The following is a 15964-nucleotide window of genomic DNA, read 5'->3' on the forward strand; positions in this document are numbered from 1 at the left end:
AAGTCAGCTCACAATTCTGATATTTTCTTACAATTGCAAGTTTATATAAATTCTGACTTTATAACTTGCAATTGTAAGAAAATGTCAGAATTGTGAGCTGACTTTTTTTCCCTTCAGAATCAGAATTGCGAGATATAAACTTGAAATTGCGAGGAAAAAAATAGCAATTGTGAGTTTTTATCCCGCAATCCTGATGACTTTTCTCGCAATTGCGAGTTTAGGCTATATTCCGCAATTATATATTATTTTAATCCATGGCGGACAAGCTTCCAGCATGTTTACTTTGAAGCATCGCTTTAGTCTGCATGGCAAATTTGCGTTGAACATGAGCAAAATCTGGATGGGGAACATTTTCATCCTCTCGTCAAAGTCACAATCGAGTGGATTCCTTGCCGAGCAGCAACAGTAGTGCACCTTAAGTGTATTATGAGTTAATGAGTGAATTGTTCTCTCACATGATTATTAACAATTGAGTTGAGTTATGAATCAGCCATTTTGTCAACTGCTGGGCATTTGTATAAATGCTAACAATATATTCTAAATTAAAGGTTAATGTATTTACCTTACTTAAATTGTGTGTGGTCAGAGGCCATTTTTACACATTCATAATTCTTTTCCCTTTAGCTCCTGGTTGTGAACAAGATTGACTCGCATCTGGAAAATGAATGAACAACATGCATCTGTCATTCAGTATCACGATGACTCGAGACACCGAATCGTTCAGTGGAGTCGTTTGCCTTTAGGTTTAACCAATGATATACTTAGCCTATTCTGAATAAATTATTCACAACCTTCACTCAAATGCTTTTTGCTTGGTTTATAGTCGATCATTGAGGTACGGTCACATTTGGTGATTTCTGCAGCTGAAATCCAATCATTTAAATACTAATCTGCTCAATCTGGAATTTCACGCAAGGACGAACGCAGATGAGATGAGATATGGTATACGGTGTTGATGACAGATTGAAGATAGTGGGGAAACTGTCCTGATTTTCATCTAAAGTGCAATGACTGCTCTAGACCTCTCTCCTGTTTCTTCTGAGATGACATCAATACTGGAAGTGGAATAAAAAGGCATCTCTATCTGCGTCGTAACAGTAAGATCAGACTTGGCTCACATGCTGGCCAGTGACCTTGTGGGTTTAATGGCCTGTGGAGGCCAAGACACGGTGCAGTAAAGCTAAACTGATCCTGCATTTTAGAACTGAAGGACAGTGGTTGCTTCAGACCAGGAGAGACGAGACGAGGAGAAACTGACATCAGACAGCACGATACGATATGGGCAGCGGCCCTGTGGTCAGGCCGACTGTTACAAATACACACTCACACACATGCATGTATGCATATCCCAGGCTTGTCTGTAACATTTGAGACGGGAAAGAGCAAGGTGATATGCAACATGCACATGCAATGTTAAAATAAACACACCCATAACCTTATATAAGGACATTGCCATTATAAAAAGACTCCACTACTTTATACATATCAAAGTAATGCATAATAATAATTGACCATGTTAAAGGGATTGTGCACCGAAAAATGAAAATCCTGTCATTATTTAAGGAGCCGATATACTCGCGGGCGAAGATCTTTTCTGTCCTTTGCTTAGAACTGACACCCTAAAGCTTGCGGTGGGTTTTCTGGGGGGTAATTGAGAATGCATGGGGTATAGTCATGTGAGAGGAGGCAATGCCTCCATCGCGCTATGATTGGATGTGATTGGTTCGTGCGATAAATCCCTCCTCTTGCGTTCACGAATCAGTCTGAATGAACAAAATGATGGTGGTAATGGGAAGACCAATTAAAAGGCAAGTAAACAACTCAGCTACTATCACCACTTTGTCACATCAAAATCAAACTTGAAATGGCCTGAAAACATAACTGTGGGGGGTTTCATGAGAAATTCGCTCGGTGAAATTAAAGATACATTGCTATGCATAAGTGAAGACACCCATGCTGAAGTTGACTAAAAAGAAGAATAAAAAAATCTACTTTTGGAAATCGATCTTAATGCCTTAATTTAAAAAAAAAAAAGAGGAAAACTCCAACCTTTAAGGACACCGATTTTCTTTGTGAATGAATAATGTATCGTAAATAAATAAATGTTCTTCCTTAAAATACAGGGTGCATAAGTCACGACACCCCTATGTTAAATTCCCATAGAGGCATGCAGATATTTATTTTTAAAGGCCAGTTATTTCATGGATGCAGGATACTATGCATCCTGATAAAGTTCCCTTGGCCTTTGGAATTAAAATAGCCCTACATCATCACATATTCACCATACCTAGAGATTGGCATGGTTTTATTTCAGTTAGCCTAATAGCTGGTTTGATTTGCATTGAGAGATGATCTTATGAAAAGTAGGCTACCCCATGCCCATCTCTAGGTATGTAGCCTAAACATTTTTTACTTGAAAAAAAAAATATTTCAGCCTTAAAATAGCTTGAATGTAACTCTACACTCTTTCCTCATTTAATATACGTGGTTCTGCGAATTAGGCCCACCTCCACTCACTCACCAGCTCAGAAATCCACTCATTGACGATCACACGTTGACCTGATTGGTTATACAAGGTAGTTTGTGACGTCAGAAACACCAGCGATGCGTTTTTGAGATGTCTTCGGTTCACTGCAGTTTTAAAGAGAAAATACTCAGCAATGGGTTTGACTTATTAATTTGCACGTTTGTGTTAAAGCATATTAAAAAAAATACCACATATAAACAACATTAAAAGCTTGATTTTCACCACAGGGTCTAAGAAAATCTGACAACATAATGTACAGCCTGGATAGGAATTTTCATTTGATTTATATATTATTATTTTTTCTATTCTAGTCAGAACATCATTGGGACCGATTGTAGTTTGAATGTGTTTAGAGGCAACTAAAGCTGTTTCGAAATCCCGAAAAATGATTGTTCAAAAAAATGTAAAAACCACTCTGTTCTTCCATTTCACTTTAAGTACATCAGGCCCATGTTATTCCAAACCTGACTGACTTTCTTCTGTGGAACATAATTTGAAGAACAATACGAACCAAACAATGTGATCTGACCCCCATTGACTTGTTCCTGCGCCTAGAAGCTCCAGTGCCTAGTGACCTAAATCATCAGTGGGTTAAAAATACAACGCTAACACGGTGCATGTAAACACAGACACCGCTTTCAAATCTTTAAAACGCTTGCCTCGCAAAGGTTTTCTGGTGGATATGTAAATGTAGTCGACGAGCAACAGATTCTTCGAAAAAGTAAAACTTCAAAGGACAGCTGAGACAGAATCAGGACCAGACAAAGAATAAATTAAGCCTCAAGGACCACAGAGGGTTGAAAGACAAAGGGATGAGCTCGAGACGTTCACTCCTCAAACCCCCCGCCAGCAGTTTATGGTCCCGGCCAGCAGGGGTCCGTACGACGGCTTTCCATCTGTGCCTGCGGGCAACACTTTACTGTGGCTGTTGCACTTTTGACTGTCTGCCTCTGTTGTCGTCACTGGGAGTCCCTGTTTTTCTAGGCATGTAGCTCAGTGTAAGCAATTATTCTGGACTACTTGTTTCTACATTTGTTACTTTACATGTTTACAGATACATTGAGCAAAAAGACCAGAAACTAGATGATCTTTGGCCTGGATTGACACCCTTACAAAACCAGTGTTGAGATGTTTTCCCTTACATGGCTTCTGACTGTATGTGAGTGTGTGAAGAATCATCTGCAAGTTTCTCTTTTTTTTCGTTTCAAGTTAATGGACATGGCACAAATAGCAACATCCAACCATAATAATTTATCTCTTTTAAGTTCTGTTTATTATTTTGCAGATTATGATTAATGTTGTGATGTTAACATAATAACAGGTTATTCATTAATTACAACTCAAAATCTTATCTTTAAATAGTCGTTCACATATCAAATATCCGTAGCGAGTAACTCGACGGTAACATTTATATCTGTATGGTTCTATAGAAGAATGTTTAATTTCTGTTTTTGACCAAGGTAGGAAGCCCCGCCTTTCGGCAGGGCATCAAAAAATTATATTATACTCATAGTGTTCTTCCCCACGGAAATCTTTAGTAAAAGGCGAAAGATTTATGCGATCTGAGGTAAAACATGAGTGTACTGACTCTCTGCTGAAAGCAGCAGGGACCAGACCGATGACAACACACTTCACAACAACGGTAAGACTGACGTTCATTATAACCACACGTGTTCACCTCCGTCAAACATTCACATAATCCCTAAAAGTGTTGCTCATATGTCTACCGAAGCTGTACCTAACAAATCTAATGAATAAACATCAAAAATATGTATGAAATGCAACGAGTCGAGTTGCATTGTGGGAAGTCAGGGTCCTCTTCCTGATACGTCATGCTTCATATCATTTACATACAGTGACGTCTGATGTCACTGAAACTTACTACTAAAGCAGCACTTAACGAACAGAAAGAATTAAACCGTGTTTGTTTCTGAAAGAATATGATAATAGTCATCAGTATATGCTCAGACCAAGATACTTTAACAATATTAGGTAATTCCAGCAAAGCCTATAGCTACTGACATGCAATACACATTCAAAACAGCGTGGAGAGATAAACATTATGAATCATCACCGCTACACGTCGCCATAATCTCTCCTCCGCGAATGTGTTGCCCTGTTTATTGCAACAATCTCATGGATTTACACGAATTCAAGGAACTGTTTTCCACTGCGGGCTGTTGCCGGCTGGAGACTCACCCGACGGCGATGCTCTTCCTTCACACTTTTAACGTTCACTAAAGGTTACCGAGCGGTGAAGAAATGAAAATGAATAGGCTAAAATACTTGTTCCTAACAAATAAAAATAGTTAACGTCGACACTGCATTAATCACTCTTTTTGCACTCTTCACTCTTAATATTAAAAGGTAATATATTTAATAGATGTAATATTAGCCTACATAAGCCTAGGCCTATGTTTTATATATACTTTTTTTATACATTATTATGAATAGTGATCATGCACATTAATTACTAGTAGCCTACTTATATATTCCTCTGAACTGATTTAATTTGCACTGACCATCACGTGACAACGAAATTGTTTTTTCCCTAGGCCTATATAAAAGCAAATGGCAAATCTAAACTGTTTCAATGTTGTTAGTTTTTTTTATTAATAAGAATGAAATGTAATATTTGATTAGCTTATGTTTAATGAATAGGAATGTGTAGGCTATATTCACTATATTTTAAATTGTACGTTTTATTCATGTAATATGTCTGTGGTCTGTATCAGGACATCACAATGAATACGTTTCTTTCACTTGATAAGTGAATAAATGAACATTACATTCTTTTGAACTGAAAAATGTGGACATTTAACAACACTTAATTAACACGTAATTAATATAATTGTGAATAGTAGGCCTATAGGGCAATTGCAAATGCGATTAAACTAAGCTATCAGGCTAATACTAAGCTATATAAGACTTTAATGGTCATTATAACGTAGTTCAAACTGCCTATTAAAAGTAATTGGAGCCAATGGGGTCGCTTGGGGTCCTAACAGAGACCTGGGCTGCGTTCAGCCCATATATAAGATTGTATCTTATGTATATCTTATGAGGTGTTTAAAGACTCCATTTGTCCATTATTTATTTCTAAAGGAACACAACAATGTATAAAAGGCTCCATTACATTGTATCTTACGTTATGGCCCTGTAGAAGCAGTTTTTGTAAAAATAGGCTAACGATTGCATCATAACCAGGCGACTCTCTGTCACACTGTCGAGAAATTACCGTATAGACCGGCGGAGAAGCTCACAGGCAATCGGGGGGACGTGGAGGCATAAAGTCCGATAAAGTCAAGGGAGAAGCCCATAGAGAGTGATAAAGTTGCTCCTGCTGCTAGCTCATGGACAGCTAATACTCCCGCTCTCCGTCTTTGCAAGATTCAGAAGAGAATGATTCAGATTTCTCTCGGCACAGCTACTAGAAACAACTGTCAGACAGGTTGCTCACGTCACATCTACGTCGTCAAGCTCAGTTTGAGGCTGCGCAGTAGCCTACGCTCAGCCATCAGGAAGTGAGTGCTTCTAATTGACTAATTGAAAGTCTAGTCCTGTGTCCATTTCTTTTACGGTCTATATACCGTTTCCAGGAAACATGTCGTTCAACCCAGAAACCAAACGTTGCGCACCGGTTTGAGCTTGAACGAGCCTCTGATTTCGAGGAGGACCTGATTTGGAGTAACATTCGAGAGCAAGTTGCAGTTAGATGAATGTATGAATATCTATGCAATAGACTGCAGCTCCATAGAGATTTGACATATACCATAGTAAAAACCTGTAATATTGAGTTACAAGACCTACATATAAAAACACAAACCAACACATTCTCACCTTTGAAAAGTTATCCTATTCCTTCAGGAATTTAAAATCTCGGCGGTTACACAACCAGAAGCTGCACAATGTTGTGGCATCATTGATTCTTGGTGTGAGTGACGACATGCTAACCTAACCGTTCCAAGATGGCGCGCTCCGACGTTTCTGGAGCGGTTGAATGAGGATACACGTTCACAACTAAATATTTTAAAGATGGCATTAAATTGAAGATGTGATAGTCTTTTTTTATTTATTTTTATTGTGATGTATATCCAAGTGAAATGGTTTCTCAAAAAATAAAAAACGTAGGACTTGATTCCAAGTGGTAATTGATTGGATGGTGGTGGTTTGCTATTGGTCGATCTCATGTGAGTGACAGTTGCCCCACCCTCGCGCCAGTAAACACATCGGCTGCGTCCGAAATTTTGAATAAGTAATTACTCCATGACCGCTAAAATAGGACGTTCTATATAGTATGAGTGTGTGTGGCATAGATGTAATCAGACGTAGGCTACTACTACTTTCGACATGTTGTCATTATCATGTGACCTACCAGCGTCAATTGTGTCGCTTCACTTCCATTGTCTATTTTAATTTCATGGTGACTTTAAAAAGGAAAAATATAAATAAAATCAGAAAAATGTCAATGATAAACAATGACACATGGCATAGGTACTTTTTGTCTGTTTGGAGGAAGATGATTTTAGTGTGAATACCATTTATGAGTGTTTTCAATTGATTATTTGCACCGATTTAGCAGTTTAGCGTGCGAGTTTCAGACCTGGATTTGTAACCTGCACGGATTATTCTAATTGAAAACAGGCCATTTTTGTTTGTGTGTTTCTCTGTGTAATTATGCTGAAGATATCCTGTGCAAATTCACAAACACAAACTACACACACCATACTTTGCTGACTATGCTAAAACCAAACACAGAAATTTCGATTTTATCTCTCTCAGGTGGCGTGGAAAATCAAACTATATCAGCGATTTAAAATCCCTTAAGATCTCTTTAATATCTCAACTGGAATTAGTTGGAACAGAGACAGAGAGGAATCGTCTTCTGCTTCTCAGATTATTCCCTTAACATAAATCTCCTCGAGAGATCTCAACAATGTCACAAACCTGACCGTGAATTCCTTTTAACCATTCAAAAGCTAACTCTAATTTAAAGTTATGAAGCAAAGAACATGACTTCTGCTGTGAATGTGCATAGATAAAGGATAACTATTAAATAAAAAATACAGTAACCTTTTCTGATGGCACATGTAGATCTGACGGTTTCTCCATGGACTGTGCCATGCATCAGATCCTCTGATAGATGACTCACCCATTAAATAGTAACAAAGTCTCCCTCCTCAACTTCACCTGACACGCCGTCGTCTGCAAACTGACACGCTGGAGACGATCCAGGGATGAAAGTTACACTAATGAGCTCAATCGTTCGGTTTATTTTGGCGCTTACCCAGAATGCTAGCTTAGCTTTCAGGGCACCAACAACCACCCTATACTGATGCCGCTCGGCTCTTCTTCCCTCACATGCACCGCACTCACATAGGGCTTCCTCACGCCTCACACCACAGAGAGTCTGGTTGCAGATGATAGAGTCTCTATCAGTGGTGTGTTTCTTTTAAAGATTATAGATGTGTGTCTATTGAAAATTGTGGGTCATTTTATGACAATATAAGCAATGCGCATGATGCCTAAGGTAAAATGGTATAGTCCAAGTAAATGAACATTAATGAGCTCTTCAATCAGAGTAAAAAGAAAGTTCCGCCATGACAACTGTGTGTTTGGCATTGTAATTGATATGATGATGTTCTAAGTGACAATGTTGTTGTTCTAGTGACAATGACAATGCTCTAAGGTAAGTTCTTCCATGACAACTCTCGGTGTGTTTGGCATGGTAATGGATATGACAATGTTGATATGTTTGGTCTTGACGGAATAGATCTGCTACGCTGCTTCTGCTGTACAATAAAACAGATCACACTAAATGCGTCTCTATAGCACGCAGTGTGTTTATCGTGTAATTTATACGCGAAAAAGAGTTTTTACTTGCATAGGATACGCATGGGTTGGTTAGGCTAGGTTTAGTAGTGGCGTGGGGTGCGTGTGTATTATACGTTTGGGTAGAATGGGCTTTATGCACAGCTGCACTACTTCCTGAACTTCAGGCAGCTCCTTTGTTTCCTGTCTGCCATTATTGGACAAGCTGATTAATCCAGGTGTGCGTGACCAATAACAATAATCAGACACACCTGGATTAATCAGCTTGTCCAATAATGGCAGACAGGAAACAAAGGAGCTGCCTGAAGTTCAGGAAGTAGTGCAGCTGTGCATAAAGCCAATTAGTGGTGTGGGGTGCGTGTGTATTACACGCGATGAAGTGCGTATCAAATGCACGCGAAAACTGCGTATCATATGCACGTAAAAACTCATTTCCGCGTATAAATTGCACGATAAACACACTGCGTGCTATAGAGACGTATTTACGTGAGAACAGGCTGGTATACATGAATTACCCGTAGCAGATAGGCAGGTGGAGCTGGGGAAGGTGGAGGGTTTATGAAAGTGCACTACAACTGTTAGAGCAAACGCTGACCAGTATTTGAAGGTTGAGCAGCGAGCTCATTGGCTACTGATACAGCAGCAACCAACCAATCAGCTGTGCCCTATAGAGAATGATGTGACTGCAAGCAGATTGAGTTAACAGAGTTAAGGACATCTAGAGTTTCATGACAGAACTTTGTAATGTATTGTTAGATATAAAGTTGTGATAACAAAATAAAGTCACAGTAATGATTGTGAGATATTAAGTCACAATTATAACAAATAAAGCCACACTTGTGAAAAATAAGTCACAATTAAAAGTCAAATTTTGGGCTATAAAGTTCCAACTGTGAGAAATGAAGTTGAAATTGTGAGATGAAGTTGTAATTCTGAGAAATAAAGTCTAAATTGTAAGATATAACTTTGCAATGGTGATAATGTTCCAGTTGTTATGAGATATGTGATACATAGTAACATTGTGAGATAAATTCACAATTACATCAAATTTAGTCAAATTTACTTTGAATCAAGTTGCGATTAAAAGTGCAATTGTGACATATAAAGATTTATCTGTGAGAAATACAGTCAAAATTGTTACATATCTAAAGTCACACTGTGAGATATAGTCACAATTGTAAGATATAAAATTGCAGTCACAATTACAAGACGCAGTTATGTGAAATAAAGTCACAATTAAGAGCTATACAATTCCAACTGTAAGAATTCAAGTTTCAATAGTAAGATATAAAGTTGCAATTACAAGAAATTAAGTCACAAATGTGATAGCCTAAAGTCACGTTATGAGATAATGTCCCAAATGCAACAAATAAAATTTAATTCAAGTCGCAGTTGTGAGATTGTGAGAAAACACTTTAATTGTGAGACACAACATTGCAATTTTGAGAAATAAAGTCTCAATTGTGATAAAGTCATACTGTGATACAGTCACAATTATGTGAAATAAAGAAACAATTGTGGTATATAAAATTGCACAAGTCTCAGTAAAGAATAAACTCATTCCTAATATGACTTGCCAAGTGTGGAATCGTCAGAGAAACGTCATTTGTTAACCTCTCATTTAGACTCGCATTACTTTCCCCAACTGTGCTTCTCAGTAAAAAATAAAATACACTCCAAATTATGGATGACCACCTATATGACAACCATATGCTTAATTGTTGTTGTGGAAACTGCATGGAAACTGCATGAGCTTAAACCCTTAAGCAGAGTTTTGGACACATATCACATTGTGCAACTAATTGGTTATTACTTTATACAGTCCCACACAACCAGTATGGAGTAATGCGCCCCAGTCATACACAACGGCTCTACTCAGCGGTCTACCTGTGGGAGGCCTGAAAAGCTAAAGGCAAGTGTTACTCCACCACAATAAAAGTTACACAATCAAATGAATCATGGTTTTCACATGTAGGCTTGTTGGTGCAAAGCCCTGGGAGGAACAGACTGAGATCTTCAAAATGAAGAATCGTTTCACTCGATAATGTTATGCCCTCTTTGTTGATACAGGAGGAAACAAAGATTCCCCCACAACAATAATAGAACAGGCTCCATGTTATAGTCGCACATATCATGTTTCTTTTGCACCTGCGTCATCTCTCTCTCTCTCTCTCTCTCTCTCTCTCTCTCTCTCTCTCTCTCTCTCTCTCTCTCTCTCTCTCTCTCTCTCTCTCTCTCTCTCTCTCTCTCTCTCTCTCTCTCTCTCTCTCTCTCACACACACACTCCATCTGTCTCACCTCATAGACAGAGACAGTCAAGATGGTCAAAGTCAGTGGTTGTACACTCTGTCCCTCCTCTGTTTCTGCCACGTCAGATGGAGTCTTATGACGTCACACATGCCTGAGGTACTGAGAAAAACCTAGACAGACACACACACACACACACACACACACACAGACCCACTCACACTCACACTCACACTCTCTCACACACACACACACACACACACACACACACACACACACACACACACACACACACACACACACACACACACACACACACACACACACACACACAAATGGATCTTTGAGTGCTTTGAGTGTTCAAAGCAACATGTAATGAACTGTCTTTTTCTGGTTCTTTGAATTGTTTTGTCCGTTTACACTATTCTACACTGGGCCTATACTACTATTGCTTCCTGTTTCTACAGGTTACATCGTTTTGCCAGTAGGTGGCGCCAAGTGAATGTCTTTTTCTGAGTGAATCATTAAAATATTAATTCAAACGATATGTCCAAAAACATTGAGTCATTTAGAAACAAAACATTGCACTATTAGGTGTGTTCGACTTGAAGCGGCGCTACACAGACCGATCGGTGTATGACATCAAAATACTGCGAGAGTGATTCGAAAGCACACCACTCTCGTGCCTCTTCAAGTCGAACCTATGTCTGAAATTGCCTCTTATACCCTTAAATAGGGCACTATTTTAGGGGACAGCTGTTTGTAGTGGTTTCCCGAAATCATAGGCTAGTGGACGTTATCGAGTGCACTCATTCAATCCCATAATGCACCACAATAATAAGTATACTACTTATGTAGCCTACACTCAACCGCTAGGGAGAATACACATAATGCACTATGAGAGTCGTGCCGAATTAATTACCGCGTCTGACCAGAAGATGGCACCCTCAGCTGAATCATCCATCCAATGTGGGTAGCCTACTAACATCATATACAGGTATTAATTCATTTTTAAATGGATTATTAAATTGTTTAATTAAAATGTATACATGCTAGTTTACATGACATTACTACTGAAGCTGCTAGTTTGCTAAGTTTCAAATGATTATTAAACAGTTCAAACTAAGCAAAAGCTGCAGCCCTTCCGGTGCACCAGTGTCCGAATTCACTCTCTCGTTTTTATTTACTCCTTCAAGTGGATTATATTAGTGGACTATAGGGAATAGTGAATAATGGGAGCGTTTTCGAACACAGCCCTAATGTATGAATTAATTGAACTATTAATTCAACTGATTCGTTAAAAAACACGGATTCGTAGGCTATAAATGAAACACCACAAAGCGTTTTTTCAAGTTGACCAATTTGTTTAGCCTACATTGGTCGAGCAAAAACAGACAACTGTAATTGCCAAAATTTTGTTAGTCCTACTAAAAAAGAAAGAAATAGCAGACACTATAGCGTTGTTCTTCCCGGATTTGGTCATATTCGTCCGACTTTACAAAATTGCTAAAACTAATAAAAAAACACTTCACCAAATATGAAAATTCACTCACTATTTTCTTACACTAGTTTTGTTCCAAAGCAGTATGATGTCTTTTTTGCAACACGAAAAAAAATCTTGTTTCTGCTTGACCACTAGAAATGATGACCTTCTTCAAACTTTAAAAATTAATATGCCTATTTTGCATCCTTTTTTAAAGCTTTAACAACCATTTATTGCCATGATGCACAAGATGCCAGGGTTCATCAAATCCAGCCCTGGAGGGCTGTCCTGCAAAGTTTAGCTCAAACCATGATCAAACTCACTTACCTGCCATTTTAAATGGATTAACTTGTTCAGGAATGTTTGATCAGGGTAAACTCTGCAGGGCAGTGACCCTCCAGGACCGGATTTGAGAAACTCTGATACACTCTAAAAAATGCTGGGTTGGTTTAACCCAATTTTGGGTCAAATATGGACAAACCCAAACGTTGGATCAAAAATGCAATTGAAAAATGTAACCCAATGGCTGGGTTTGTCCATATTTGATCCAAAATTGGGTTAAAACAACCCAGCATTTTGTAGAGTGTATGATGTACAATTGGCTCTGAATGTTATACTGTTTGGTTTTGTTGTTGTAATTTCTTTATCCATCATCTATACCTATGAGGCTACTGCAATTTAAATGTATAAATCACAAAATTATAAATCTAAATAAATCACAAAATCTAGTTTAAGAGGGATTTGAAATAATGAATTTTAACCACCAATGCCAACACATACCTTTGTAAATGGACTTTTGACTCAAAATCTTGTGACAAGCCCCGTCTCCCCTAGGCTACTATACAAGAACTGCCACAGGATACTATACCATATACTGTTTTAAAATATTAATTTATTTTCGAAAAGACTCCATCCACCTGTGTGCTCTCTGAGCGCATGGACTCTTTGTTGAAAGGATTTTAGAGGTAGGCTTAGTCTATACGCGGGTATTTTTCCCCTGTGTAAATGAGCGGGACACAGACATTGTGTCAGACTCTCCCTCTCTTTCGCTCTCTCATTCTGGCTCACTCACTCACTCACAGCTGCAGAGAGAAGCAGCGCAACACACGCCGAACAGCAGCAGCACTCAGATGGTGCGCGTCTAGCAACTTAACAGCGTTTCAACACGGAATCAAACTTATGGACTTGTGAGAAAAGTCTGTTCAAGATTGTCATGTGTTTAACCTTGATATGCGTACAATGGAAAACCAACTGTTTCCAGGATCCTAACACAACATCGCAACGAATTAGCTCGTGGTGATATCCACTGGAAGGACTAAAGACGCGCCACGCACGGTCACCTTCGCTGTTGAGGAGACTTGCGAGAGGATCCCAAGAACAGCGTCTGCTCCGAAACACCAAAACGTTCCAGCAGTTACGACCGAACCGGATCCCGCAGATCAATGAAGAATGCGCGAGCGCACGCACAGTCGATGAAGCCGGCGGCGGGATCATGCGTGTTCTGCCCGAGCCGAGCGCGCAGTCACTGCGGCTGGTATTTCTCTTCGTCTTCGTCATGGATGTAGCGCCGTCCCCGGCTCTGACCGCCGGCTGCCCGGACCGCTGCGTGTGCGACGACCAGCTGGTGGTCCAGTGTGCCGGGCAACAGTTAAGCGACTTCCCCGTGGACCTCCCGCTGGCCACCCGGCAGCTGATCATCTCCAATAACCGGATCGGCGACCTGCCGGCGCTGCAGCTCAACTACCTGTCGGACCTGGTGTACCTGGACTGCAGCAACAACTCGTTGACGGAGATCTCCGAGTCCACCTTTGGAAACCTGCGCAAGCTCGCCTACCTGGATCTGTCATTCAACAGCCTGGCGCAAATCGAGGACCGGACGTTTGGCCCGCTGGCCAGCCTGGTGATGTTGAGGATGACTGACAACCCGGGGCTGTCGGAGATCCACCCGGACGCGTTCGCGGAGAACGCGGCGCTGCAGGTGCTGGACGTGAGCCGCAACAACCTGACGGCGCTCAACATCAGCTCGCTGATCGCGCTGCCCGCGCTGCGCTCTCTGGGACTCAGCGGGAACCCCTGGAGATGCGACTGCGACACGGAGGACCTGTGCCTCTGGGTCCAAATAGAGGGTTTCAAGTTCCAAGGTGAGATGCGCTTCTTTAACCGCACTTGAAACTTTCTGAGTTCAATATGCGTTTTTAAAAAACAAAAACTGGCAGCTGTGGTTGCCAGAACTAAAAAATGACAACGTTACAAGAATTTTGGTATCTGTATAGGCTATATTACATTAAGTGCTATAATGTTACAATACCAATCTACCTATGCGCTATTAAATTATTTTTGTTACAGTTGACTAATAATATCACATATGGTTTAATAGTTGAATCAAAACTGTCAAATCATAAACTGTATCAAAATGGCTCCAGCAATTGTGTCCAATTACAACAATGACAGCACATATGTGATAGGAATTCTGGGAATTCGTCCACATAAATTACAAGGTGATACCTTTTACTTTGTAAACGAACTCATAATTTAAATTTTAGGCCTAAATTGCAATATTTAGAAATACATCAACATTTTGTCTTTAAAAAATTCATATTTAAGCCTATATAGTATTTTGTATATGGTAAGGTAAATTACAGCCCTTTTACTGTAGCATTTAAAAAAAAACTTATTTAAAAAAACATATTTAATTTCCTTTATTTATAAAGAACACAAATACACTATGGCGATTCTAATTTTCAGTTGCAAGCCATTCCATAATCTGGCAACAAAAATTTAAATGAAATGAAAATTGCACTGTAAAATAAGTTACTGCCTTAAATTTTTAACTACGGTCAACTTGAATGTTTAAGTCATTTCAGCTTAAATTACATTAAACTGACTTTAGCATAAAAGTTATATAAAAGTTAAAGCAATGTAAAAACATGTTGTCATCATTTATTGATCATATAATTTTTCACAGTGTGTTTTTACAGTGTATCATAGATGAAATTGCAAATTAGTGATTCATCGTTTAATGATTAAGTGACTAAATATAAAGTTACATACAGTACACAATAAGACAAGCACACTGCAGCAGGTTTTAAACATCTCTTTCAGCCACAAGCTGAAGTCTTTAACCGCTGCAGCATTAGCGAATGTTACTGCCTTTCCTCCAGACATCATAATTGAACGTAATGGAGGTGCTAATTATTAATAAGTCATTTAGTTGATGTTTTCATACAAAGCGTCCTTGTACACATATTATCTCCCTGGGGTAATGGAGTTAAGTGTCTCGATCAAGGGCACAGTGTGTCAGCACTAACAGGCAAGGAGGTTACCCTATTTTTAAGATTGGTTGTGGACCAAATGCAATAATTTAAGATTCAACCATTTCAAATTATTCGAGCACTAATCTGCCCAGACTTCTGGGGTTTGACCAACAACCAGCCTAAATTTCCAACCACTGGAATACATTAGCAAGGCCTTTTCCTTCAAAATACACTGCATGTAAAAGCTCCTATTTTATATCATTATCAAAAAACGAACAATATTCTTTGAGGGGATTTCAATTCATTCCAGTGTGGTTGCCCAACAAATGACCTTACAGTGAAGGAGAGAGAGGAAGGGAATGAAAGGCCAGCTAATTATCTCCACCATTAGACCTCAAGAGTGAGAGACTTTATCAGTCTTATCACTCCAGTTTGCGTTATCGACTCATTCAGGCTGTTAATTTGATCTGAAGACTCCATCTCTGTGGAACGGAGGGCAGGACACAGACCTTGCGGCTTACAACGGTACCGCAAAAGACGTGAAAGATGTGGACTGTATGTTTAATGGGGGGAAAAACAAGACGTCATTGTGTTGTCATCGTGTAACTGGGTGTCTTAGCT

At 39.4% G+C, this 15964-nt stretch overlaps 1 protein-coding gene across 1 annotated transcript in view; it reads left to right on the forward strand.

The window, feature by feature from the left end:
• The first annotated feature begins 13090 nt into the window (after nt 1–13090).
• Nucleotides 13091–15964, forward strand: part of lrrc52 (leucine rich repeat containing 52) — a 32197-nt gene continuing 29323 nt past the window's right edge. The window contains exon 1 of the mRNA XM_079584060.1: nt 13091–14230. Within this exon, the coding sequence (XP_079440186.1) occupies nt 13582–14230 (649 nt within the window). The 5' untranslated portion in view covers nt 13091–13581. The remainder of the gene's footprint in view (nt 14231–15964) is intronic.

This window comes from Phoxinus phoxinus (genome assembly GCF_949152265.1).
Source record: "Phoxinus phoxinus genome assembly, chromosome: 16".
NCBI classification, from domain to species: Eukaryota; Metazoa; Chordata; class Actinopteri; order Cypriniformes; family Leuciscidae; genus Phoxinus; species Phoxinus phoxinus.